The following is a 23,562-nucleotide window of genomic DNA, read 5'->3' as shown; positions in this document are numbered from 1 at the left end:
AAAAAGGACGGGATGGGGACGAGAAGGGGACGGTCTCCCCCTAGCGCACAGCCCGGGGGTGCCGGGGGCATTGCTCCGGCCGCAGAGCTCCGAGCTGCTATCTGGGAGCAGCTGTGCAAAGTACGTCGGTGCGCATTGCACCTCGCGCAGGAGCGCATCGATGTGTGTCCCGGCCGGGATCTAACAGGAGGCGGCCTTCAGCCCATCGCATCCCCGGCAATCTCAGCGAGACATCGTTTTTCTAAGTGCTGCATTAAAGCATCCTTAGCAGGAGGCGGCGAGCAGCGTCCCGCACCTCCCCGCAGCTGCGTTAAACCCCGGGGGTATCCCTGCAAAAAGCAGCAGCAGCACATGGACAGTGTGTGCTCGTCCTGCTGCCTTGCACCCGGGGTGGACGGGCAGCTCCGTGTTACACGAAGAACTTTTAATGGATACAGCTGTAGGCAAGTGTCACCGGCTAAAAAAACAGTGCCAGGAAGAGCAGGAGGGAGGGTGAACCACATCTCCAGCCATGCACACAAGGCAGGGGCTCGATGCTTCTGTATCAGCAAGCTGGTGTGCTAAGTGGAGACATGTAACTGTCTTCTCAGGGAGACAGCAGTGCCTGTGACTCCTTGCCTCCCAGCCGAGCCGCATCACGCTGTGCTCTCACTGCTGCGTGGCTTTGCTTTTGCTGAGCATGGAGCCCCTGCCATTATGCTCCTTCGTCAGAAGGAAGAGATGGGTTTGCTCAGGGCAGGAAAATGCTGTGCCCTTTGCAGACCTTTGGACCAGCAGAAGATGGAGGTGGGGGAATCCAAGGTCTGGGGCAATGGTTTTACAATTAGCATCACCTCAGACTTCAGCAAACCTGAGTTCCTGTGCTGTGAGCAAAGGAACACAGGTAAAGCAGGTTAACGAGTGAACTGGGCTCCAGCCTGTAATGGACCTCTGTGCTGCAGTGGGGAAGGAGGGATGGAGGGTTGTGTCCAGTGGGGAAGATTGGTGACAGTTCTTTGTTCTCTGCCTCGTGAAAGCAATGCTGTGACAGCTCTGTCCACACCTCATGCATCCCTTTGGCTGCTTTGTCTCCTGGCCTGAGGGATGGAGCTGGTGGCTGAAGCTATGCACAGGGCCCTTGGGATGCTAAGTAGAACCAGTGTGGGTAAGGACCTGAGTGCAGTATTGTATGGAGGGCAATGTAAAGAGCAGAGCAGCAGGAGGGATGATGCTGGTAAAGTGGGTGTCCTTCACTCTGCTGGTCACCGTTGAGGGCAATGGGAGGTGTTGGGGCAGCAGCCAGGGACCCATCACTGCCACTTGGAGCAGCCTTCAGGGAGGCTCCGCAAAATGTCCTCCAGGTTCTGTTTGTCAGCCAAGATCTCCACCAAGTCGCTCTCAAATGCCCGGATCCTATCCTGCTGCAGCTCTGCCTCCTGCTGCAGCTGCCTGAGCCGCGTGGCCAGGGCTCCTGGAGCACTGAGCCGCAGCCGCAGCCGCTCCAGCTGCAGCCGCCCGGCACCCAGCACCGCCTCTGCCTGCGTGCCTGACTCCAGGCCTCCTGGGTGAGGTGAAAAAGTGAGGGTGAGAGACAGGAGCAGGGCAGGATGCAGCCATGCTCTGACCATCAGCACCAGCTGACTGGGAGGGAGCCGGTACAGCAGGGCATGGAGGCAGGGCAGCAATCACGGATAAGCAAATACCCGTGGCCTGGGCACATCTTTCTCTTACGTATGGATGATGATTTCTAGCCCTTACCTCAGTCTGCTCCTCTTGGAGATGACAAGGAAAAGCACTGTCCACACACCAGGCACGAGCACATGCTCTGCACACCCCAATTCATCCTACGCAATGGCTTTCCCTGACACACAGCCCCACAGAAGCTTTGTGGGACCCAGAGCCACCTCTGGTGCAGGGCATCCAGCTGAGCCTGGACAGTGCTAATCCCATCCCCAACCCCATAACTGGCACATCCCTTCCCCCACACCCCCCAGCACACCCTAGGCCCAATACCCAGTGCCTCAACTCTCACCCAGGCTGTGCAGCAGATCATTCAGGGTCTTGATGTCTGCCATCAGTGAACCCCGGGCTTCCTGCAGGCTTTTTGCCATCTTGCTCACCTCCGTCCCCACCTTGCAACACAGAGACACCTGGATCAGGGCCACTGGTGACCCTTGGCTGGATCAGACAAGGAACAGCCCCAAGGCATTCCCTATTCTGTGCTGCTCCTGATGCTCTGTGCTGCAGACAAAGCTCCTGGACAGGATACAGCCACACGAGGGGACCTGACTCACCTGCTCTGCCTCCTCCAGGCTTCCCCTGAGCTCCTCAGCCATGCGCTGCTGCTGGGACAGCTGCTGCTGGGTCTCATTGACACGTGTGGTGAGTGTCCTGGTGTGCTTGCGAGCCTGCTTGCTGCCCTGCAGCACAGCCTGGGCCCTCTGCCAATGACAGAGGTGGGGACAGTCACCCCAGCAGACAGCAGCGGGGGTCCTGCTCCCTGCACCCCAATCCCTCTGCTCAGACCTTACTGCTCTCTGCAGCAACACGCTCAGCCTCCCCTGCCTTCTTCCTGGCCGCGCTGGAGACAGACAAGGAGTTTCCCAGCATTTTCTCTGCCTGTTTAATCTTCTTCTGGGCCTCCACCATCGTTCTGTCCCGCACTTGTGCCATTCTCCTTCTCAGGGCAGCGCGACCCTTCCGATGCCCCAGCACCTTCCTCATGCCTGCAGGGACAGCCAACCTTTGGGCACCCAGTGCAGGCACCCAGGCTGTGAGCAGAAATGTTCTGCCCAGAGCCTTTTACCTTCCAAGCTGCCCAGGAGGGACTCTGCACCAGAGATCACTGCTTTCCCCTGTGAGACTGCTGAGGTGGACAGATTATGAGCAAAGCTGGCCCGGTCTTGGAGCTGGGGATGGGAGGGCAGGAGTGAGGCTGGGGAGAGGGCAAAGAGCTGCTGGAGCCCCAGCCCTGTGCCTTGGATGGGATGCAGGAGAAGGATGCGCCCAATATGCCCACATCTCCAGCTGGCACAGGGCTTCCCCATCATTTATTTTGTGGCTAAGCAGTGATTACCTGTACAAAGCTTTGAGTGCCCCGCAGGTCCCGGCGCAGCCCAGCTGCCATGCTGAGAGATGCTGTGATGCTCTGCCAAGCTGCTGGCTCCTGCGCCTGCGCTGTCTGCTCCAGTGCTGCCACCTCCTGTGCCAGGGCCCTAGCTTGCACCAGCAGCACCTGCTGTAGGGAGAGAGCTACCAACAACTCCAGGAGGGCATCTCCCAGCACAGGAGGGAGCAACACTGATGGGTACAGTATGGGATGCAAACAGGAGCTGGATGCTGCTCACCTGCCCTGGAGCAGTCACCTGCTGAAGCTTCTCGGCCATGCCTACATTTGCCTCCTGGATGGCTGTAAGAGCTCTCCTGGCTTCCACTGCCACCTCTTCCATGCCAGCACCCAGCTCCTTCCATGCCCACTGAATTTCCTCATACCTATGTGGACAGGATGCCATGGGCACCCAAAGCCAAGCAGTGCTTCAAAGCACAAGTGGCAGCTTGGGACATGGGAAGGAGTCTGAAACACTCCCAGCATGGAGCCCCCTGGCTCTCCACTTTGCAGTGCTGCCGTGCAATGAGTTTGTTGGGACTCTGTCATATCACCAGGCCAGAGGGAAGGGAATCCATTGCCCCACTCCCCCCACTGCCAGCTCCTCACCCAGCCTCCAGCTCCTTCTGTGCCTCTTGTGCCACTCTCCCCTCCAGCAGTGTCCTCAGGAGCTCATGGCTGGTGTTGGAGGCACCCAGCGCTCTCCTCACTGCCGCCTCCACCTGTGCTGCAATATCCCCATGCCTGCAGGGACAAGGGGACATGGGGAGGTGTCACTGGGACTGGTCTCTGTATACTGGCATCAGACAGGGTCTGGGCTTCCCTGTTTCCACCACCACCAACCATGAGTGTGTGCCAGGAAGGTCCCAGCACAGCAGTTGTCCCTGTGGTGCCCAACATACCTCTCTGCCAGCACCCGTGCCTCCATTGCCAAGCGGCTCCAGTTGGTGGGCAGCAGGGGGATCTCCAGGGGAATATCCTTGCAATACAAACAACAGCAGTGAGACCCCAGTGCCATACCCACGTGGATCTGCTGCCCCAAGACAGCCAGTACCCTCAGGAGCCCGCACCGTGGCAGCCAGAGTGTTGGTAGCATGCAGGATTTCCCTCTGTGCTGACTGCAGCACAGCCCTGATCTCTGACAGCAGTGTGCAGGTCTTGGTGGGTCCCTGGCTGGAGCAGCCACTAGCCCTGATGGCATTGCTGAGATGGCCCCGTGCAGTGCTCAGCATCTCTGACAGCCGTCCCACCTGTGCTGAGAGCATGGCATGGGCACCTGTGGGCATATAAACAGCTGCTTAGTGCAACTCCTGGCTTCGCTGGCCCCCATGGGTGCTTGGGGTTGAAGCACCTGCAGGATGGATGCTCAGCCCACAGTGAAGCCCATCACCAGCTGCCCCACAATAGCTGTGGGGTTCATCCCTGCCCTTCAAAGTGCACCAATCTGCACCTGGCATTGGCCTGCAGCACCCCACAGTGTTCTGTGCCATTGCCCTCCCAGGCTGTCCTCCCCATCTTTGTCATCCCATTGCTGACACAGGATCCCCTTGCATCCACCCAGTCACATCATGGCACCCAGCTTCCCTGCAGGGGTGACACGAGGCTTTCTGCTTCCCAGCCCCACTGGGGCTGCCTCTTACCTTGCAGGAGGTGTTGTGTGCTCAGCCCATCTCCCCGGCTTGCATCTCCCATCTCAAGGGGCTGCCCCAGGTGGAGCTCACAGCCTGGTTCTTGCAGCCATTCCTCCGCCTCCTGCAGCTTCACCCTGAGCCGCTCCACCTGCAGGTGAGACATGGGGGCATGGCAATGCAGCATGGGAGCACCACACCACCTGGGCAGGGCATAGGGCATACCCCATCCTTCACCAGCCCATAGCAGGTGGGACATGGCTGGCAGCTGGAGCTCGGTGGGTCAGGAAAGAAATTGGCCTGGCAGCGGTCGCACTTATAGCCCACAAAACCGGGGCGGCAGAGGCAGGTGCTGTTCTCATGGCACTGCGCGCTGGCGGAGCCCAGAGGGGAGCAGTTGCATGCTACAATGGTGACAAGAAGGTGTCACACCACAACTGCCAGCCCCGTGCTTAGGGCTGAGCTGCCCTCCCCGGTACCTCGGCAGCCCCTGGCTGAGAAGCCGAAGAAGCCGTGCTCGCATCTGTCGCAGCGCAGCCCTGTGACACCCGGCTGGCAGGAGCACTGCCCCGTCACCGCATGGCACCCACTGTCCTGGGACCCCATTGGGTGGCACTCACAGCTGTGCACCAAGGAGCAGAGAGTGCAGTGAGCAGGCACTAAGGAGTGAGGCACAGAGCACCCGCTGTGCGCCACTCACCTCTTGCAGCCCACGGCAGCCTGCAGCCCATAGTAGCCGTGCTGGCACAGCTCACAGGTTCTGCCCAACACGTGTGGGAGGCAGTGGCATTGCCCCGTGCCCGGATCGCAGCCCTCCAGCCCCAAGGCTGAGCCATCAGGGTTGCAGTTGCACGCTATGAAGACAAAATGCTGCTTGCACCCCAGCATGAAGCAGTGCAGAGAGGGGACAGAAACACACTGCTGAGCTTTCATGGCTAACACAGCCCGTTGCTCAGCCTCTAAACCCAGTGGGTATCCCTTCTGCCTGCCCCATTGGGAGGGTCTGGGCTGGGGTGGGGGCAGCAGGGCCAGTCCTGGCCATATACATACGTGCACACTTCCCAGCAGGGCTGGGGGCCAACGCATCCCCATAGAACCCTGGCTGACACTGGTGGCACTGCTCTCCTGTTGTGTTGTGCAGGCAGCGCAGGCAGCGCCCGGTCAAGGAATCGCAGTTCCCCACAGCATTGAGGTCCACGTTCCCATGACACTGACAGGGGATGCAGGGACGCACAGGACCTCTCTGCCCCAAGGGGTCCCCAAAAAATCCATCATCGCACAGCTCGCAGCGCTTCCCTGCAAAGCAAAAAGTGTGCAGAGGGGTCCAGCTGAACCGCAGCTCCCTCCCTACATCCCAACCTCACCTCTCTGCCCTGGAGGGCAGTGGGTGCACACCACCTCCCCACTGCTGGGCAGCTGAGTGCAGGGTGAGCCATCAGGGCACGGGCACGGCTTGCAGTCATCAGGTTGCCCGGTGAAGGGGTTGCCATAAAACCCGGGGCTGCAGCGCTCGCAGGAGGGGCCCTCTGTGTTGTGCAAGCAGCGGCAGCGCCCTGTGAGATGAGAAATGGAGACGTGGTGCCAGGAGGGATTTGCAGCTCCTATCAAGGAGCCACACTGTTTGCATGTTCCCAAAGCAGCCAGTCACACTTTCCCCCATCCCCTCCCCTTGCCCAGCTCTTGTTTGGAGGAGGAGGATGTTGTGCAGGCGTGAGGTGGGTGCAGGCAGCCACAGCATCGTGCCCTAAGTCTGCCGGCGCCTGCAGTAATGGACAACACATTTCCCAGCGCCGAGCTGCCGTGCTCTCAGCCTGGGATGGAAAACAGAAGCGGGCGGCTGCGACCCAGCGGGGAGCGAGCGTCTCCTCGAGCCGAGCTGGTGAGTCACAGCCGTCCGCAGTCAGCTGGGAACTGGAGCAGGAGGAGGAAGGATGCTCAAGGACCTCCGCCTCCACACAGATGCTTTGCTGATGGAGAGGGGTCGGAGGGGTTCAGGTGACAGCAGGCAGGTTGTGCAAGAGGGAATGGGCATGTTTCCTTTTTTCCCCACAGTTAGACAGGACGGTCAACTGCGAGCAAAGGAAAAGCAGGTGGCAGAAAGGAGGGGAAAAAACAGCAGAAGGAAACAACACAGGGGCCAGGACATCAAAGCTCCCAGGGCTCAACCCTGTCCCAGCAAGATGCAGGCTGTCTGCAGCCCGGTGTCGTGTATTGCTGGCAGAGCAGAGGCACACGCTGAACAAAATGTTTCTTCCAGCCCTTCCCATCCTGCCCATGAAGTTCTGTTGTTCCTTTCCACGTGCCCGGGGTCCCATCCGGGTACTGCACACATCACCTCATCTGCATCTCTTCCCAGCACCGATCTGTGCTGTTGCTTGCTGTAGGGATGCACAGGAAGCCAGGCAGCATCTTTGACCCTCTGCTCTGTGTTTCCCTGATCTCCAGGATGGCTTCCAGCATTCCTCAGAATAAGCAAAGACACAGATGTGCTCCCCATGCACACTGTGATCCAGCAAGCAGAGGGACCGGGTGCACACCTGAGAGTGGCTCGCAGTCCCCATGCTGGTTGCAGGTGCAGGGCACACAGGTGACAAAGGGGCCACCGAAGGGGATGTCCCGCTTGAAGCCAGGTGCACAGGATTCGCAGAAGGACCCGGTGTAGCCAGAGGGACACGTGCACTCCTCCACCCATCCTGCCCACGTGCCTGCACCTCGGCGAGCCGATGTGAGCTGCACCCGGCTCAGCCATAGCCTGCCTGCAAGGGGGGAGAGCAGCATGGGGATGGGGGCATGCACAATGGTCCCAGCTCTCCGTTCTGCCTGGAAATGCTCCATAAAGCCACGGGTTTAACTGCTGTTCTCCTGTTCCCAGCTCTATGGGATGCTGCCCACAGCCACCCACCTGGCCCGGGGCCACGGCTCACACGGAGGCGAAGGGCAGTGAGGTTGGAGAGCAGGCGCTGGAAGCTGAAGGCTGACAGCAAAGGCTCTGTGCCCTCCTCTGCCTCATGCAGCCTGTTGGAGGAGGAGTGTGGGAGGAAGGCTTCAGTTCAGCTGCCAAACTGTGACCTGGGCACACAGAGCAATCCGCGGTATCTCAACCCCCACCATGGAGCTTCAGTGTCCCAAAGTCACCCCAAGGAGCACCACGGCACACCTGAAGGTGACAGTCTGCTTCCCATCCTGTGCCTGGCTCTCACTGCTGGACATGGTGACCTCCAGCCCCTCACCCTCCAGCACCAGCTGGACCCCAAGCAGAAACATCCCACTTTCTGCCCTGGTTCCATTCCCCTCCGTTCTCAGCAGCAGGGACAGGGGCTGCCCGTAGCTCAGACGCTGGTTCTGCAGAAACTTCTCTGTGGGAGGAAAGGGAAAGAAAATCTGAAGGACATGGATGTACCACTCTTATGGGGCCTCTGGTCCCACTTTAGCTGTCACACATAGCGGAACAGACCCCAGGAGCCCAGCACATACCCGGTGCAAGGAGGTTCAGTGGCTCTTCTTTTTCCCACTCAGTGCCAATCTCCCCATCAGCCCAGTGCAGAGGCACTGCCACATCCCCCACAGCTGCAGCCCAGCCTTCCAACCCTATGGGACAGCACAAAGGAGAGCAGTGAGCCCCCATACCCCCAGCACCCCAGTGCTGCTTTTGGAGCTCCACTCCTGCCCATGAACTCCTCTGGTCTCTTGCCAGGAGCCAGCACTTTGCATCGCCCAGCTTCACCCTGGCTCCGTGCTCTCACAGTGGCCCTGGCTGCCTCCATCCCCCCATCCTCATCTGTTTATTTGCTTAGAGTTGGAGGAAATTGTTATCTTTAAACTTTTGCCCCCCTGCTTGTGCTGCGGCACCGTGGGCTGGAATGTGCAGGAAGCACAGCAAGGGACGGGGTGTAATTGCATTACGGTTGGTTTCCTTTGGAAATCAGTGAAACTCTCCCCCGCTCTCAACAGTTATTTATTTCTTCCAGCCCTGCATGCCCTCCCTAACGGAGCAGTCCCAAACTGGCGAGACCACAGGAAGGAAGGGGAAAAGACACCGCATGAAGCCTGGTTTCCTTTCCAGGCTGCGCAAGACAGGACAGCAATTGGCAGAGGGGCTTAAATGCCAGCAGGATAAATGCTGGCTATGTGTATTCAGCTCTGTCTGTGCTTCAGGGTGCAGGCAATGCAGAGCTGGACATGAGTACCCCTCATGTCTACATGGTTACCCATGGTGGGTGCCCGTACCGTGCCCCTGCTGCACAGCAGATGGCATGCTTTCCCCGAGCATCCCACATCCAAACACATCCCTGGATGCCAATGGGGAGATCCCCCAGCCCACCTCCTGCCCTGCCCTAGTCCAGCCACAGGTGGGGAGAGGAGGGAGGTGAATTTCCCTCCATCATTTTTGTCTGTAACATTCTGACCCTTTTTTTAGTGCTCTGGCAGTCCTTGGTGTGTCCAGCCCTGCAATGCTCCCCAAGCCATGGACAGAACACAGAGGGATGGAGGGATGCCCTGAGGGAGAGCCTGCCCCTTGTGGAGCTGGGGGCAAAAGCAGAGATTTGACAGCAAAATAGAGAAAAAGCAGATAAATCCCCCTCCCAACCATCAGCATCGGTGACTCCCAGGCAGGGCACCCAGCCCCAAAGAGGAGGGATGCTCAGCCCCAAAGAGGAGGGATGCTCAGCTCCAAAGAGGAGGGATGCTCAGTCCCAAGGAGGAGTGGATGCTCAACCCCAGCCTTTCCTAACCTTCCAGGTTTCCTGGCCCAAGCCCATATCTTCCACCTCATCCAGGGCCAGGAATTCCATACCTTCCCTGAAGTCAGAGTGGATGTGTGTCACCTCGTAGCCATTTGCTGCCATGCAGACGGCGGAGTGGCCATAGCAAAAACAGCTGGTGCAGCCAGTGGGGTTGTGGGGCTGTAGGTTGAACCAGCCGGGCTGGCACCTGGTATGGGCATGAAACAAGATCACATGGCATGGGGCAGGCAGAGCTGCAGGGAACCATACGGCATCCCAGTGGCTGATCCCAGGGTGGAAAGGAGCCACAGCTCCATCCTCATCCCGCAGTGCTTACCTGTTGCACAGGTGCCCCTCCACCCTCTCCTTGCAGGTGCAATGCCCAGTGTTGGGGTCACAGGTGCCCACGCTGCCCGCAGGGTCACAGGCACAGGGTCTGGCCGGGCCAAGATGCGGGTGTAGGATGAGCCCTGGTCCCATCCCATGTCCCAGCACGGCCAGGGCCCCCCTCACCTGCAGCCACCCTCGCTCAGGCTGTGGTAGCCATCCTTGCAGCGCTCGCACTTCCAACCTGTCACGTTGGCTTTGCAGGTGCAGGTCCCTGATCTGTCACATTGGGGCCGCAGGGAACCTGCAAGGACACGGCCAACCTGAGCTGCCCACAGGTGGGCAGGTGACGGGGGGACCCTGTGCTCGAGGCCAGGGCCAGGAACTGTGCCATGGCAAGGAGCCCACCCCAAGCAGGGCGAACCCAACCCCCTGCATGGGCCTTTTCCCAAATTCCAATAGACGAGCTTGGCAAAACACAGTGGTGCAGCAGCCCAATGGCACAACCCAAGGTTGGGGAGCACAGGAACGAGCCCTCCCCTCCCGTCCACACCCCACACACCTGCGGGATGGCAGTGGCAGGGCTGGCAGGCAGCCTGCTGCTCCCAGCGGTAGTGGTTCTGCCGGCACTGCTCGCAGCGGGGCCCGGCCGTGTTGTCGCGACAGTTGCGACAGTGCCCCCCGTGGCCGGTGCGGCGGAACAGCTCCGCGTCGTAGAAGCATTCCTCCGAGCGGCCGCTGCAGTTGCAAGCTGGGGGGGAACCAGGAGGGGCGGTTGGGGCCCGTGGGGCTCGGATGAGTGTCCTTGGGGTGATGCTGTGGATGTGGTGCTCCCCAGCCAGAGCAGCCTTGCTGGATGCGTTCCTCACCACCACCACGAGCCCAAGGTGGGTGCTACTCACGGAGGCACTCGTTGGCAGCCTCGGCGGTGCCACGCGCCCACGGCCGGTCCTGGTAGAAGGGCTGGCAGTGCTGGCAGTCGGTGCCGGCCGTGTTGTGCTGGCACACGCACACCAGCCGTCCTGCCTCATCCGGCGCGCACTCGCTGGCGTGACCATTGCATTTACACCTGCAGGAAACCCGAGCTGCTCTGAGCGCTGCTGATCCGGGATGGTGCTCAAACTGTTGTGCTGGGGTGGCCGTGCCCCCGAGGCGATCCCGTATGGGAGGTCACACGCTGAGGGTGGCCCATGAGGAGCATTAAGCAGCTCCAGCTGCTGCAGCCCAGAGGGCTCAGACAGAAACGGTGCTCCCGGAGCACGCCCAGCCCCTGTGCCCAGGGGCAGGCAGCTCTCAGTGGGGTGGAGTGTGATGTCTTGTGGCTGTTTTCCTACCTCCCTGCTTGGGGAAGGGCACAGCACAACCTCAGAGCAGCACTGCTGATATCTGTGCCCCACATCGGCCCCCAATCCCACTGTGGGCTGCTTCAGCTTCTGGGGCTGCAGCCTGGGTCAACTCCTCCACAGCACTAGGGTCCCATCTGAGTGATTTGCTCCTCAAAATGCAATTCAAGCTCTGGAGCTGCCTCAAGCCACATGCATGGTCCCAGGACTCTCCCTGCAGCCCCATCCCAGCCCTCACCTGCCGCCAACAGAGAAGTCGGAGATGGCATAGTAGTACGACTGCAGCACCTTGGGGTCCTTGAAGATGTCATCCCCAAAGGTATTGAGGCGGTTCAGGGAGATGAGCAGGTCGGTGACGGTCACCCACTCCTGCAGGGGACATGGGGAAGGTGCCCTGCAGATAGGACTGGGCCACCAGTACCAACCCCGATCAGGGCACATCCCGCTCCCTTCCTGTCTGCAGGGCAGCACAGGGGCTTTTCTTGGCATCATAGTCTTTAAGTTTGGAAAAGATCTCTCAGATCCCCAAGCCCAACCCACCCCACTGTGCCCACTGACGCATCCCTCAGTGCCACATCTGCATGGTTCTGGAACACCTCCAGGGATGGTGACTCCACTGCTCCCTGGGCAGCCTGTGCCAACTCCTGACCACTCTTTTGGAGATGAATTTTTTCCTAATATCCCAACTATTTTACCCTGGTCCCAGGGCTCCACGTTGTCACTCCTCTCCCACCCCACTGGTACCTGCAGCGTGGGACTCCCATCAAAATTGTAGGCACTGGGACGGCCCTCAAGGGTGGAGAAAGCCACGTTGCCACCACTCAGTGGGGAGATGTCACTGAACTCGTCGGTGCAGAAGGCCACCTGCTCGTCCTCACCTGGCCGCAGGTACTGCCTCTGCCGCTTCCCGTAGGTCTTCAAATCATAGAATCATAGAAACACTGAGTTTGGAGAAGACCTCGGAGCTCCTCAAGCCCGAGCCCAGCCCATCCCTCCATGCCCACTGGCACATCCCTCAGTACCACATCTCCACCGTTCTGGAACTGCTCCAGGGGCAGCGACTCCACCGCTCCCTGGGCAGCCCATACCAATACCTGACCTCTCCTTCAGAGAAGGAATTTCCTAATATCCAACCTTCTCACAGGACGCGCTGTAGAACTGGAAGGGCACCCAGGGGCCATCGGAATGGCTGCGCTTGTAAATGGCGAAGCTCTCGGGGCGACTGGTGTGGAACTTCAGGCGCACGTAGGTGATCTCGTAGGACTTTCCTGGGGACACAGCCACCATGATGCCTTCCTCTCCCATCCCAGCTGGGACAGTGGCCAACAGCACCGGGGCCAAAATCATCCTGGTGCTACATCCCACGTGGCTGCTGGCATTTTCCCAGGGTGGGCAGAACTCGCCACCCATCCACCTGGATGCCACTCCCCAGCCCCAAATCGGCTCTTGACTCTACTGCAACCTTTGCATGAAGGCAGCAGGTAGGTGGTGTGGGCCAGGAGCTGGTGCAAAGCCAGGGACTAAGCAGCAGCTGGGAACAATCAGGTTATGGTGCTCATCATCATCCCCCATGCAATGGGGAGAGGGTCAAGGGCAGCCCAGGGAGCTGCACGCCAGCACCCGGCCTTGCTGCTGCCTTTATTGGGCTGAAGACAAACAGAGGACATCGATCCCTGGGGTGGCCAACGCAGCTCTGAAATATCTTGAAAGAACCGCTACAAAGAGGGAGGGAAACTACACCAAAGTGAACATCAGAACTGCCTAATTGCCACAGATGAAGGACCGGCTCAAAGAGCGGATTGCTCCATCGCAGCACCGCTCCTGACTGCGCAAAACAATTAGCTGTGAGGTTTTGGCTTTATTTGAAAAGATAATGAGTTGGGAATGTTAGAGGGGTTATTCCAGGACTAGGAAAACAAGCCTTTAATTGGGCCCATATGAATACCGTCTCATATGTGCTGCGACTTTGCTGTGGGGGAGCTGAGCCCAGCCTGGCTACCGGCACTGGGGACACGGAGACTGGGCCACCCGCCCTGAGGTAAGCGTGGATGGGAAGGTGCTGTGACAGCACGGCTGGGCTGCTCCACGATTACCTCTCCCCAAAGCCCCCGGGACATGGCTGCACCAATGCTGGTGGGATGCCCTTGTCCCAGCCCCACAGGCGCCCGTTCCCAGACAGCGTGGCCCCGGGGGACCCTTGGCCAAGCAGAGGGGTCGGGACAGGGCTGGAGCTGTGAGCTGTGTCAATAAACAGCCCCTGCCCCAGGGGACCCTACTGCAAGGAAGAGGTCAGGGGGCCCACGTGGGGGCTGCGGCAGAGAAAGCGCGCTGCGGTTATCCCAAGTGATGCATGCTTTTTTCCAGACAGTCCCTTTTGTTGGCCAAATTGTGTTCTCTTCCTTCAAAGAAACCCAGAGTGCAGCCCACGATGTCTCCCTGGCAGGGAGCAGGGCACACTGCTGGGTGGGGACATCAGGGACAGGAGTGTGGGTGGCAACAGGGGGGGATGGTGACCAGGACTCCCAGCTCCCCAGGGAACTCCGGTGCCTTTTGCTTTTCCAAATGTATGGGTATGTTGGGTTCCTCCCTGATGCCAAGGCCAATGCAACCATACTCAGGGGTTAGTGATCCTCTCCAAGTCCTGCAGACTGTAATGCACAGCTGAAGACTCATTGAGAAGTGAGATTCAAGGGAGGATAATCTAATTAATGCCAATCAACAGCATACAGGTAAACACAAGTCTCATCCAGCTCATCCTGCACCCCATTTAATAAGCTCCCCATGCAGCTCCCCTACACAGCCTCATGAGTGAGCTGATGGGGGCTCAATGTGTAGGGTAACAGGCCCATCACTGCAGGTGTGGGACTCATTTGGGGCCACGTCCCAGGGGCTGCAGGGCTGGCCTCAGCACCAACATTTGGGTTTTTCCTCTGTAACCCATGCGTAAGCATTAAAACATTAAAAATTGTCTGCAGCTGGGGCTAAAAATGGGGCCCAGAGGCGATGGAAAAGGTCAGGCAGCAATGTGCCAGGCACTTTTTAGTGTAGCAAGATATATGGGGCACATAGAAACAAGGAGCCCGGGTACACGGGCAGAGGGAAGCACTGGCTCTGGAAGGGATGCAGGGAGCTTGGTGCCGTATTACAGCCTTGAATGGGGCTGCTCCAGCATCGCTTCTCATGTGCAGGGGGAGCTCGGAGCAGACGTCTGCCTGCTTGCAGGGGGCTGGGAACACAGTGATCCTGCAGGGCACACACCGACCCACTGCCTGTCTGTGCCACAACCCCTCACTGCCTCCCTGCAGCACGCCGACGGCAGAAGACAGCAGAGAACCAAGGTTTTATAGTGCTGGCCAATAGCCAAGATAGTTTAGATGGCAGCAAAACGCAGGAAAAAAAAAAAGATCCTTTTTAACATGCTAGGCATGATCCCACAGGCTGTACGCACCCTGCAAGCACAGTATTTAAAACAGAGGGTCGGCTCACAGCTGGGGAACCCTGCCAGGGTTGCGTGGCATTTACAGGGCTGTGAGTCCCCTAAAATATACATGGCATCCTCAGCACTGTGTGGGGATGAATGGGGACGGGGCTCCGCACCCTCAGCCTGCAGGGCTCCTGCTTGCCTCCCTCCCTGTAAACCCACATCAGCTTTGCAAAGAGGAGCTGGGGAGCACACAGTGCACACGCATGGGCACCGCTGTCCTCTCCTCGCAATGGACCAGGAGATGCTCTTAGCAATGAGCTGTCAGCAAAGAGCACCCTCCCTCCTTGCACCCCACAGCCTGCACTGGGCACGGCGCACCTCCTTCCAACCCAGCGCCCCACGCTCCCCTCTCCCGCACCTACCCAGGTGGAGCGTGATGTTGACAGAGTTGGGATGCTGGATGCCGAAGGCCATGGACTGGCTCTGCCACCAGGTGCTCTCCTCCTGGCTGTGGAAGTCGGTGAGGAAAGAGGCGTTGTGGTGCAGCAGCGGGTCGGCGGCATCGCAGCGCTGGCAAAGCTGGCTGGCATCGCGTGCGCCCATCTGCAGGCAGTAATCCTCCGGCGGTGAGCCGCACGTGTTGGTGACCAGCGGGACGCGGCCGAAAGCGGCGTTCTCGAAGACGGGCACGCAGCGGCGGGGCTGCCCCCGGGGGTCGTAGCAGGGGGACGAGCTCACAGCGGCCAGCACCGTCCCCAGCAGGGCCAGCGCCCTGAGCCGGGCCATGGCGAGGATCGGCTCGCTGCGCTCTGAGCCTCCTCCGGCTGGCACGACGAGATGGGATGGGTTGGGATGCGATGCAATGCGATGGGATGGGACAGGCCCCCAGCCCGGCACCTCCTCTCGCTCCGAGGTCCATCTGCTGGATGCTGCTGGGAACGTCAAAAGCTCCGAGCGCGGTGCCGGCAGTGGGGCTGGAGCTCCCCCCAAGGCCACGCTGAGCCCCACAGGTGGGGCTGAGCAAGTTGCAACCTCCCCAGCTGGTGCATCCCAGCCCCATCACTTCGGGAATGCACGGGTTTGGGTCTTTGGCCTCTGAGCATCTCCACTTCTCAGCAGCAGAGATGAGCCTGCAGCAATTCCCCACCTGTTCACCGTCCCCTCAAATTCATGGGGGCTGCCGATTTTCTCACAGCCTGAAAAGCAAGGAGAAAGTGTGAAAGGCTTTAAAGCACCACTCCAGTGCCCTTTTCTCCTCCCACCTCACTGCTCTCCACTCTTAGCAACCTTCTTGGGACATGGCTCTGTGATCCTCCACGCCAGCACCCGCAGGTGGGGGTCCCAACCTTGATCTGCCATGGCGACAGCCCAGTCCTCTGAGCCAAAATATGCCCCCATAGGTGGGGAAATCTGACCCCCATATGCCCCTCAAATCCCTTCAGAAGGGGATGCTCATTGCACACAGCCTGTGCCAGGACTGTGGCACCCTCCGAACTGCACGTGTTGGACCCAGACAGACAGGACAGCAACTGCAAAGGATCCCAGGCAGGCAGGGATGGTGCCATGCCTCACCCTTCCCCCCCAGCCCCACTCTGTGGTGTTGGTTTTGCAGAATTTGGGTGATGGAGGAGCCCCACATCTCCCCAAGCTCCGCTAAACTGCACTGCCCACAGAAACCCGGGAAATTTAGCCCTCATCTATAATTTAAGCTCCTTTCCTCTCCCTTCTCCTCTTATTTATTTTATTCTCCTCTGTGCACAGTGCAGGGAGAAAGCACCGGAGGGAAGCTGTGAATCAGAGGTCCTCAGCAGCAGCTCCCGCAGCAGCGCCGCTTCAAAGCCCCATTACCATATATTGACCCAGTGCTGACAGCCTGATCAGCTCTGCTGGGAACGGCCAATTTCCCACTGCCGAGAGCTGAGCTCCATCTGCCTGAGAGCCAACGGCCAGTGGCAAAGGTTTGGGGGGGAAAGAGGATGGTTTCCAGCTCAGTATTCACCCCTAGAGTCTGTAGGGCCAGTTTCAAGGAGGGAATCTTTGTCTTCCGTGGTTGAGGCTTGTTGGGTGTTTTGCTGCCTTGCTCAAACAGGTAGACCACCTCCAAGGGGACCCCCAGACACTAAGTGCAGCCAGAAGATTTCCCCACCATTCATCCTCTCCTGCAGAGGGCTTTGGGATGGAGTTGTGATGCAGTGCAGTCAGGGCTGGAGGCAGATCCTGGGATGCATGCATTCACGCAGGGTGCAGGGGCACCCAGACCCACGGTGGTCTGTGAGGCCATCACCCAGATGTCACACTCCTGTATCCACATATGTCCAAATATTTCCTGCACCAGATCACTCCCTTTTCTTTGAGAACAAGATGATGGAGGCATCTTCTCTCCCACCTCTGGGCAGTGACTTCACATGAGAGCTCACATGTCACCTTGCCATGGGCAAGCATCACCTTGCCAAGAAAAATAGCTAAAATTGGTTATGGGAATCCCTCATTCTTCAGGGCATGGAAGAGCTGGAACAAGGGAATCCAAAGGAGCCATCAGAGCTTGGGTTTGTCCCGGTCATCTCAGCACAGCAAGACCCAATTTCTGCACACAGAGCTGTGGTCTGAGCATGGTGAGGATGTGGGGACCACGCACTGCCCCAGTGCCACCACCCCAACATCACTGCCCCACACCAACCTGGCACCTCACAAGGGTTAAGAGCAGTGGAGGCGGTGAGGAGCAAACGTTCTTCTGATTTGCTTAATGAACGTTAATTAAGAAGACAGAAGATAGCAGATTCCTTCAGGGGAGAGATGAAAGGCCCCGTTAATTAAATCCGGAGAGTGCGCACAGGGCCGAGTGATTCGGCTTCTGATGGGAGCTGACAACACGGCACCAGGGCAGCAGAGAGGTGTGTGAGAGCCACAGTTCTGACCCTCCCACGGCCCCATGCAAAGGCAGGGATACAGGGACAAGGCACTAAGAGCACAGCGTGGGGACTGGTTCAGTGGCCCCATTCCGCAGGGCTGGGATCCCATCCTTGGTGAAGGCGTTGCCAAGCAGCGCAGCGTAAATAACTGTGGAGCATCTCTTCATTGCACTGGCTTAATTTGTAAACCTGAACTTTGCAGAATGTCACAAAAACAGAGAAATGGGAGGCCTGGGATGAGTAAATCGCTGTTGGGAGTTCCCCAGGACGGTGGCAGTCGTGTTCCTGCTCAGTGATGGCACACAGCGGCCCCAGCTCAGAGTGTGGGGTCATACATGGCACTGATTGCAGAAAGTATTTAATTAGTATGGCCGTAAGTATAGCCTGAGCAATGCCAACCAGGATGCTGCAGCATCGCAGGAAGCTTTGCCAAGGCAGCAGATGAGGGAGGACAGAGGCAAAGCACAGCGCTCAGTCCTGCTTTGCCCCCACCTCACCATGCATTTGGCATTGGAAGAATCTGGAAATACCTTTCTGGAGGCAACCATGCCCAAATCCTCTCCCTGTTCATCACATAGTGAGCAGGAACATCCCAGCTCCCTCACACCATGAGCTCACCACATCCTGCACGGGGCCCTGGGACACAGGGTGACACCAAGCTGATGCTGTCCCAGGACTTACCTCACACATCTCACGTTCCCCAACGAGCCCAGCAGTGCAGGACCAGCCCCTTCCAGGCACAGCCAAAAAAGCCTTTTCCCTGCCTGAGCTCATCGGTATCTTAATGACACCAGTAGAGAAGCTTCAGAGTCCCTAATCGCTCATCACATTACGGCTGCTCACAAGTGAGGCCAACCGCTACAAACCTCCTCTCAGCCTTTCTAATTAACGAGCAGGAGCTTAGGCTCTCCCAGCCCAAAAGCAGCATCTCAGATAAAGTCAGCAGCCTCCCTTGATAAACCCCATTAATGGGCTTGTTAGCATCACCTGAAAACGCCTCATTTGCCAGCGAGGCTCAGCTGTCTGTCCTGCTCTGCCTCCTTTTTCTAGTCCGTCCATCCATCCGTCCATCTGTCCGTTCATCCATCTGTCCATCCATCCATTCGCTGACACAGGAGGTGGCAGAGTCCCCATCCCTGGAGTTTTCCAGAGCCTATGGAAATGTGGCACGGAGGAATGTGTCCATGGGCATGGTGGGACGGGTGGAGGTTGGGCCTGGGGATCTGAGAAGGCTTTTCCAGCCTTAATGACTCTATGATTCCATGATCCATCCATCTGCCCATGCACCCATCCATCCATCTGCCTATCCACCCATCCGGCTGTGGCAGGAGTGGTGGATGTGCCCAGCACAGCAGCCCCTATCCCTGTGCCTTGGTGCTGTGCCCTGTGTGTCCCCTCTCTAGGACACCAGTGGCAGCTGAGCAGCAGCAGATGCCACCAGATGGTCACCCCACCCAGAGACCCTGCTAAACCGATGACCGGGGCAAGGCACGAAGCCCCCTCATTTGCTAATTGAACCCCCCAGCCCCCATGCTGGTCCCATGTGGGGACAGGAGTGAGCTGGGGACAGCAAAGCCCCTTGTGTGCCATTGCTGTGATGAGCTGCACGATCTCAGCGCTCGGCTGGTGATGGCCCTCCCAATCCTGCCATCAACAGGAGCTGGACCACGGTGCTCTGTGACAAATCAGGAGCTGCTGTGATACCTCTGACTTTAAAGCAGGAGAAATAACCCCCATAACGCGATTCACCGTGTCTTTATATCCCAAAGCGTGCTGCCCAGGCTGGGGCGGCGGCTCCCGTTTAATATTCTGATGGAAAACAGCGCCCTGATCCAATTACCACAGGGATTTGGGAGCACTCAGCAGCTCAGATGCTGCAGCCCCGGTGCGGGGCAGGAACAAACCCACGGCTCAGACCGGGGCTGTTCTGATGGCGATTCACCCCAATAGCAGCTGGGCTGTACTGGGAGGCTCTGGAGGGAACTGGGAGCTTCGGACAGGCAGAGCATCGCACCGAGCTGAGCTCTATGCCAACATCCCTGCAGCTTCCCCCGAGGGCAGGGATCCCTCACATAGCCCTGCTGTAATCCCACATCACCAATTCCCACCGGCAGCCACGAGAAAGCGCCCTCAGATGGCAGCATCAGCGTGGCTGGAGGGTGAGACGCTGCTTTCATTGCCCGTCGCTGTGCACTGAGCAAGCAGGAGCAGCACAAACCCTCCACACACACACACACACACACTCGTTCTCCCCCTTTATAATTGCCGTTTGGTCATTTTTACCACCGTATTTTAGATCAAGCACAACAAAGCCCATTCTGGTGCCAGGAGTGATTTATCCCTTTCAGCGCTCCATGACCTGTGGACATATTTCCCAGCCTGCAAGTAGTCAGGAGGCATTCCTTAACCAACAAAACAAAGCAAAACAAAACCCTGTTGTATTATTTTCCCCACATCAAATGTTATTTTTTCAACCAACAGAATGTTGTTTCCAGGCTGAGCTCCCAGGGGGTGGGATCCCATCCCCATCTGCACGTCCCATTGCTAACAGCTGGGGTTTGCCCTCAGGTTTTCCTGCATCCCTCAAGCGCCCGGCTGCCAGGAGGACAAAACGCTCCCAAACCCATCCAGGAACCAAAGCTCTGCCCTTCAAAGCCTGAATGCAAGGGATCACAGAGAGGCAGCACAGGGAAGTTGCTAGGAGATGAGGGTTTGGGATGCTGGATGCCATGAGCACACAGCCCTGAGCACCTTGTGTGGGACCCACATCGGTTCCACCCCCCCCCAGGGGCTCCAGCTTCCCACAGAAAGGCGGATTATGGAGAATCAGCTCCGATCGATCCTCTGCAGCGGCGGAGAAAAAAATAAAGGAACAAAAAGAGATTTCTCACTCGTGGAGGATTTGAGGGGGGTTTTGTTGTGTTTGGAAGGGGAAATAAAGGCTGAGGGAGGGCTGTGCACAACGGGATGGCATTGGGAGCACAGCGGGACCCCGTGATGCTGCGCTCCATGGGGTGAATCAGCACAGCCCACTGGATCCAAAGTGCGAGCAGGGCATGGGAATGGGGTGGGAATGGGGTATGGGGTGGGTATAGAGTGGATATGATATGGATAGGGGTGGGCATGGGATGGGTATGGAGTGGGAATGGGTGGCTATGAGGTGATTATGGAGTAGGTATGATATGGGTATAGGTAGCTGTGGGGTGGGCATGGAGAGGGTGTGGGATGGGTGTGGGGTGAGCACAGGTTGGGCATGGGGTGAGTATGGAGTGGGTATGGGTGGCTATGGAGTGGGTATGAGATAGGTGTGGGGTGAGTATGGAGTGATATGGGAGGATATGGTGTGAGCATGGGGTGGGCATGGGGTAGGCATGCTCTGCACCCAGCACAGGGGCTTTGGCTTCTTCCTTCTCAGGTCAGGGCTCCTGGCACAGAGCAAAGGAGCAGAGCTGCACATCCCATGGCCCAATGCTGCCAAGACCCACACAAAGTGCCCAGCCTTGGGGGAACACACGGGACATTAAAAAAGGATGTCTGAAACCCAAATGTCTCACAGGGTGATGAGCTATGGGGACGCACTGGGATGCTGTAGGGTCAACCCATGGCCCTGTAGGCTGTCTCAGTCCCCATTTGCAGCACAGCCCACCTCTCTGCCCTGTTAGAGATGCTCAGTTTGCCCATTCCTTAACATTCCCATATTTGGGGTGTTCAGAGAGTGCCCTGTGCCCTGCCAAAGAGGAGAAGCACAGACTCACAGCCACCAGACAGGGGATATGAGACAGGAACCCTGCAGCCAAACACGAGGAGCCCCCAGGGGCTCCCTGGGCATTTTTGTGACCCAGATTGGCGTCGCCCCATGGCTGCTTGGGATGAGGCTCACGCAGCTCCTTTGCATTCCGCGCTCAGCAGCCGTGCAGCGCAGGGGCGAAGATCTTTGAAGGCTCTGCCCTTTCATTATTAATATTATGATGATGCCTGACGCCGCCTGTGTGCAGCGACGGCTCCCGATGGCACACATCCAAGCACAGCACTTGGCTCCTGGCAGCCAACCCCGGCCCCCAGCCCTGCTCAGCAATGGGGGAATCGCCGTGAGATGGGGATTTCTGCCCCTCCAGCCTTGATCCAATGGCTGGAAACCCATGGGCTTTGTGCCTGCAGACACCCATCCCCTGTTCTGCTGTTCTGCGGGTGCAGACCCCTGCCCCAGTCCCATCTCAGGATGCTGCCCTCAGGTCTGTCCCCATCTCCAAAGCATGGGGCCGACAGGAGCCAGCTGTGATGCATGCAGCTCCTCTCACTGCCTCCAATCACAACACAGAAGACAGCATCCAAACACGATATCGAAATGCCATATTTCAGCACACAGCTCTAATCCCAAGTTGCTTTAGTCATTTTTTGCCCCAGGCCCAGCCCGGCACCCTCAAGCAATGAGGGCAGAGCCTGTTCAGGGCGGGCAGAGCCGCAGCTCCCAACAGGACCCACAGCCTCACATCAAACATTTCTCCAGTTTTTGCCCTCAGGCCATAGCCTGAAACATGAATTATGCCACGCTTGCAGGATCAATTTGCGTTGGGCTGCCAGGAGGAGCCCTTTCCCATCCCACCACACTCCCAGCCCTGGGGTGCTCCCCGGGCACCTGATCCCATGTGGCACAGCCCTGGGCTCTGGGGCCGGTGTCACCATGCCCTGCAAAAGCCACACATGGGAGCGATGCTGCCAGCAGCGTTCAGTCATCTGGGGGTGCCTCCTCCTGTGTCTTCATGGGGGGTGACATGAGGCAATACAGCATGGTGTGAGTCAGCAATGAGTCCAAGCCATGTGTATGGGGAGGGCTCGCCTTGAGCATCACTCAGAGCCCCCAAAGCATGCAGAGCCACCGATCCTGCACCCACATCCCCAGTGGGCACCCTATGGGGATGCACCCTGGGCACAGCAGGGCTGCATGGCATTGCTCCCCGAGTGTCTCCTCCCATCTCATGGCAGCACCCATGATGATGCTGAGGGTTATGTCAAGGTATGTTGGATTGCAAATTAAACTGCGCGGTCCTGGCTCCATCTGTGGAAAATGAGTTGCTGGACTTGGAGAGTGTCCAGTTGCTCAGCACGGCGTGCCTAACACCGAGGGCTGACAAGCCACTGAATCACTCCTCCCCGCGCTGCCAGGCCGCGTGAAGCCAAGATACATTTCTTTTTAATGATAAGTTTTTATTGTTTGGAGTTCAGCTCAAGCAGCCCCCTGATGCCTGGGGCCTCACGCTGCCAGAACGGCACAGACTGCCATGGGTGGAATGAGTTGGACAGTCTCATCCGCGGGAAGGAGCTGGGCTGCTGGCCATTAGCATCACCCTGTTTGTCCACACAGCATCACCAGCGCCAAGGCTGGGAGGTGCACCTGGCCAGCAGACAGCCAGCATTTGGTACCATGCACACACCGCAGAGCTCGGTTCCCCTGTCCCCCTCCTGGAGGGTTCTCCAGTGGTTTCTTGGCAGATGAGGCTCCATCCTCCCCCCGCTGCTGCGCTCAGGATGCTCTCTGAACCTCTCAGCAGCTCCTGCCTGCAGGTCAGACATGCGGCGGATAAAAGATTTAAGGGAGGTGCCGCAAAGGGACAGGAAAGAAAAACCACATCCCAGCTTGGAGTGGTGGCGGTAAATCAGGCGGGCGCTGCTCCTTTGGGCTGGAAACGGTGGGATTTGGGCAAAATGCCTCACTTGGTGGCAATGGTGGGCACACCCACATGGTGGGGGTCCTGCTGGTGCCCCTCCAGGACAGCACTGTGGGTTTTACCACCCATCACTTTGGCTAGCCCTTAGCACTAAGGCCTGGGCCGATGTTTCCAATGTTTTCCAGCTGGGGGGGGCGATCCCAGAGCCCCCCTGCCCTGCCCAGATCCCTCCAGCCACTAAGGGCAAACCCACCCGAGGGGCACAGTGGTGCTGAGCCCCCTGAACACGAAGTGCTGCCCCCAGGATTGTGGCCGTGGAGACGGGGTGAACGGCCACGACATACCCCCAGAACAACCCCAAATCGCCTTACCTGCTGCGGCTCCTCCAGCTATGCCGGCACATCTGGATCTGGAGTGGATCCGGAGTGAAACCGGAGCAAAATCGGAGTGATTCCG

The 23,562-nt window shown here is 58.4% G+C and overlaps 1 protein-coding gene across 2 annotated transcripts; it reads right to left on the bottom strand.

The window, feature by feature from the left end:
* Positions 1-403: 403 nt before the first annotated feature.
* On the bottom strand, positions 404-23,557 carry LAMC3 (laminin subunit gamma 3). 2 transcript variants are annotated; one of them, XM_048966264.1, is made up of 30 exons: positions 23,478-23,557; positions 14,954-15,727; positions 12,242-12,375; positions 11,852-12,022; positions 11,346-11,476; positions 10,667-10,833; positions 10,327-10,515; positions 9,951-10,068; positions 9,775-9,873; positions 9,509-9,645; positions 8,188-8,301; positions 7,871-8,069; positions 7,616-7,728; positions 7,251-7,469; positions 6,078-6,266; positions 5,764-6,009; positions 5,414-5,567; positions 5,193-5,335; positions 4,939-5,117; positions 4,726-4,864; positions 4,156-4,361; positions 3,988-4,064; positions 3,695-3,829; positions 3,327-3,471; positions 3,056-3,217; positions 2,786-2,888; positions 2,506-2,705; positions 2,274-2,420; positions 2,012-2,111; positions 404-1,540 (listed from the first exon to the last, which is right to left on the bottom strand). In XM_048966264.1, exons 2-30 carry the CDS (start codon positions 15,315-15,317, stop codon positions 1,290-1,292), a joined length of 4,731 nt encoding a protein of 1,576 aa, XP_048822221.1. In that variant the 5' UTR covers positions 15,318-15,727; positions 23,478-23,557; the 3' UTR covers positions 404-1,289. The 2 variants fall into 2 exon arrangements, with proteins under 2 accessions (XP_048822221.1, XP_048822220.1); XM_048966263.1 differs by lacking the exon at positions 23,478-23,557 and adding an exon at positions 18,122-18,321.
* Positions 23,558-23,562: the final 5 nt, after the last annotated feature.

This window comes from Lagopus muta, chromosome 19 (genome assembly GCF_023343835.1).
Source record: "Lagopus muta isolate bLagMut1 chromosome 19, bLagMut1 primary, whole genome shotgun sequence".
NCBI classification, from domain to species: domain Eukaryota; kingdom Metazoa; phylum Chordata; class Aves; order Galliformes; family Phasianidae; genus Lagopus; species Lagopus muta.
Note: the sequence above shows the minus strand (reverse complement) of the source record. Positions and strands in the feature narration are given on the sequence as shown.

Excerpts from the sequence above, each read along its gene's own strand:
- LAMC3 (XM_048966264.1), bottom strand. The coding sequence starts at position 15,317 with ATGGCCCGGCTCAGGGCGCTGGCCCTGCTGGGGACGGTGCTGGCCGCT. Across the intron at positions 7,729-7,870 it reads AAGCAGACTGTCACCTTCAG|GCTGCATGAGGCAGAGGAGG; the intron begins GTGTGCCGTGGT and ends CTCCTCCAACAG. Across the intron at positions 2,889-3,055 it reads GCACTCAAAGCTTTGTACAG|CTCCAAGACCGGGCCAGCTT; the intron begins GTAATCACTGCT and ends TCCCATCCCCAG.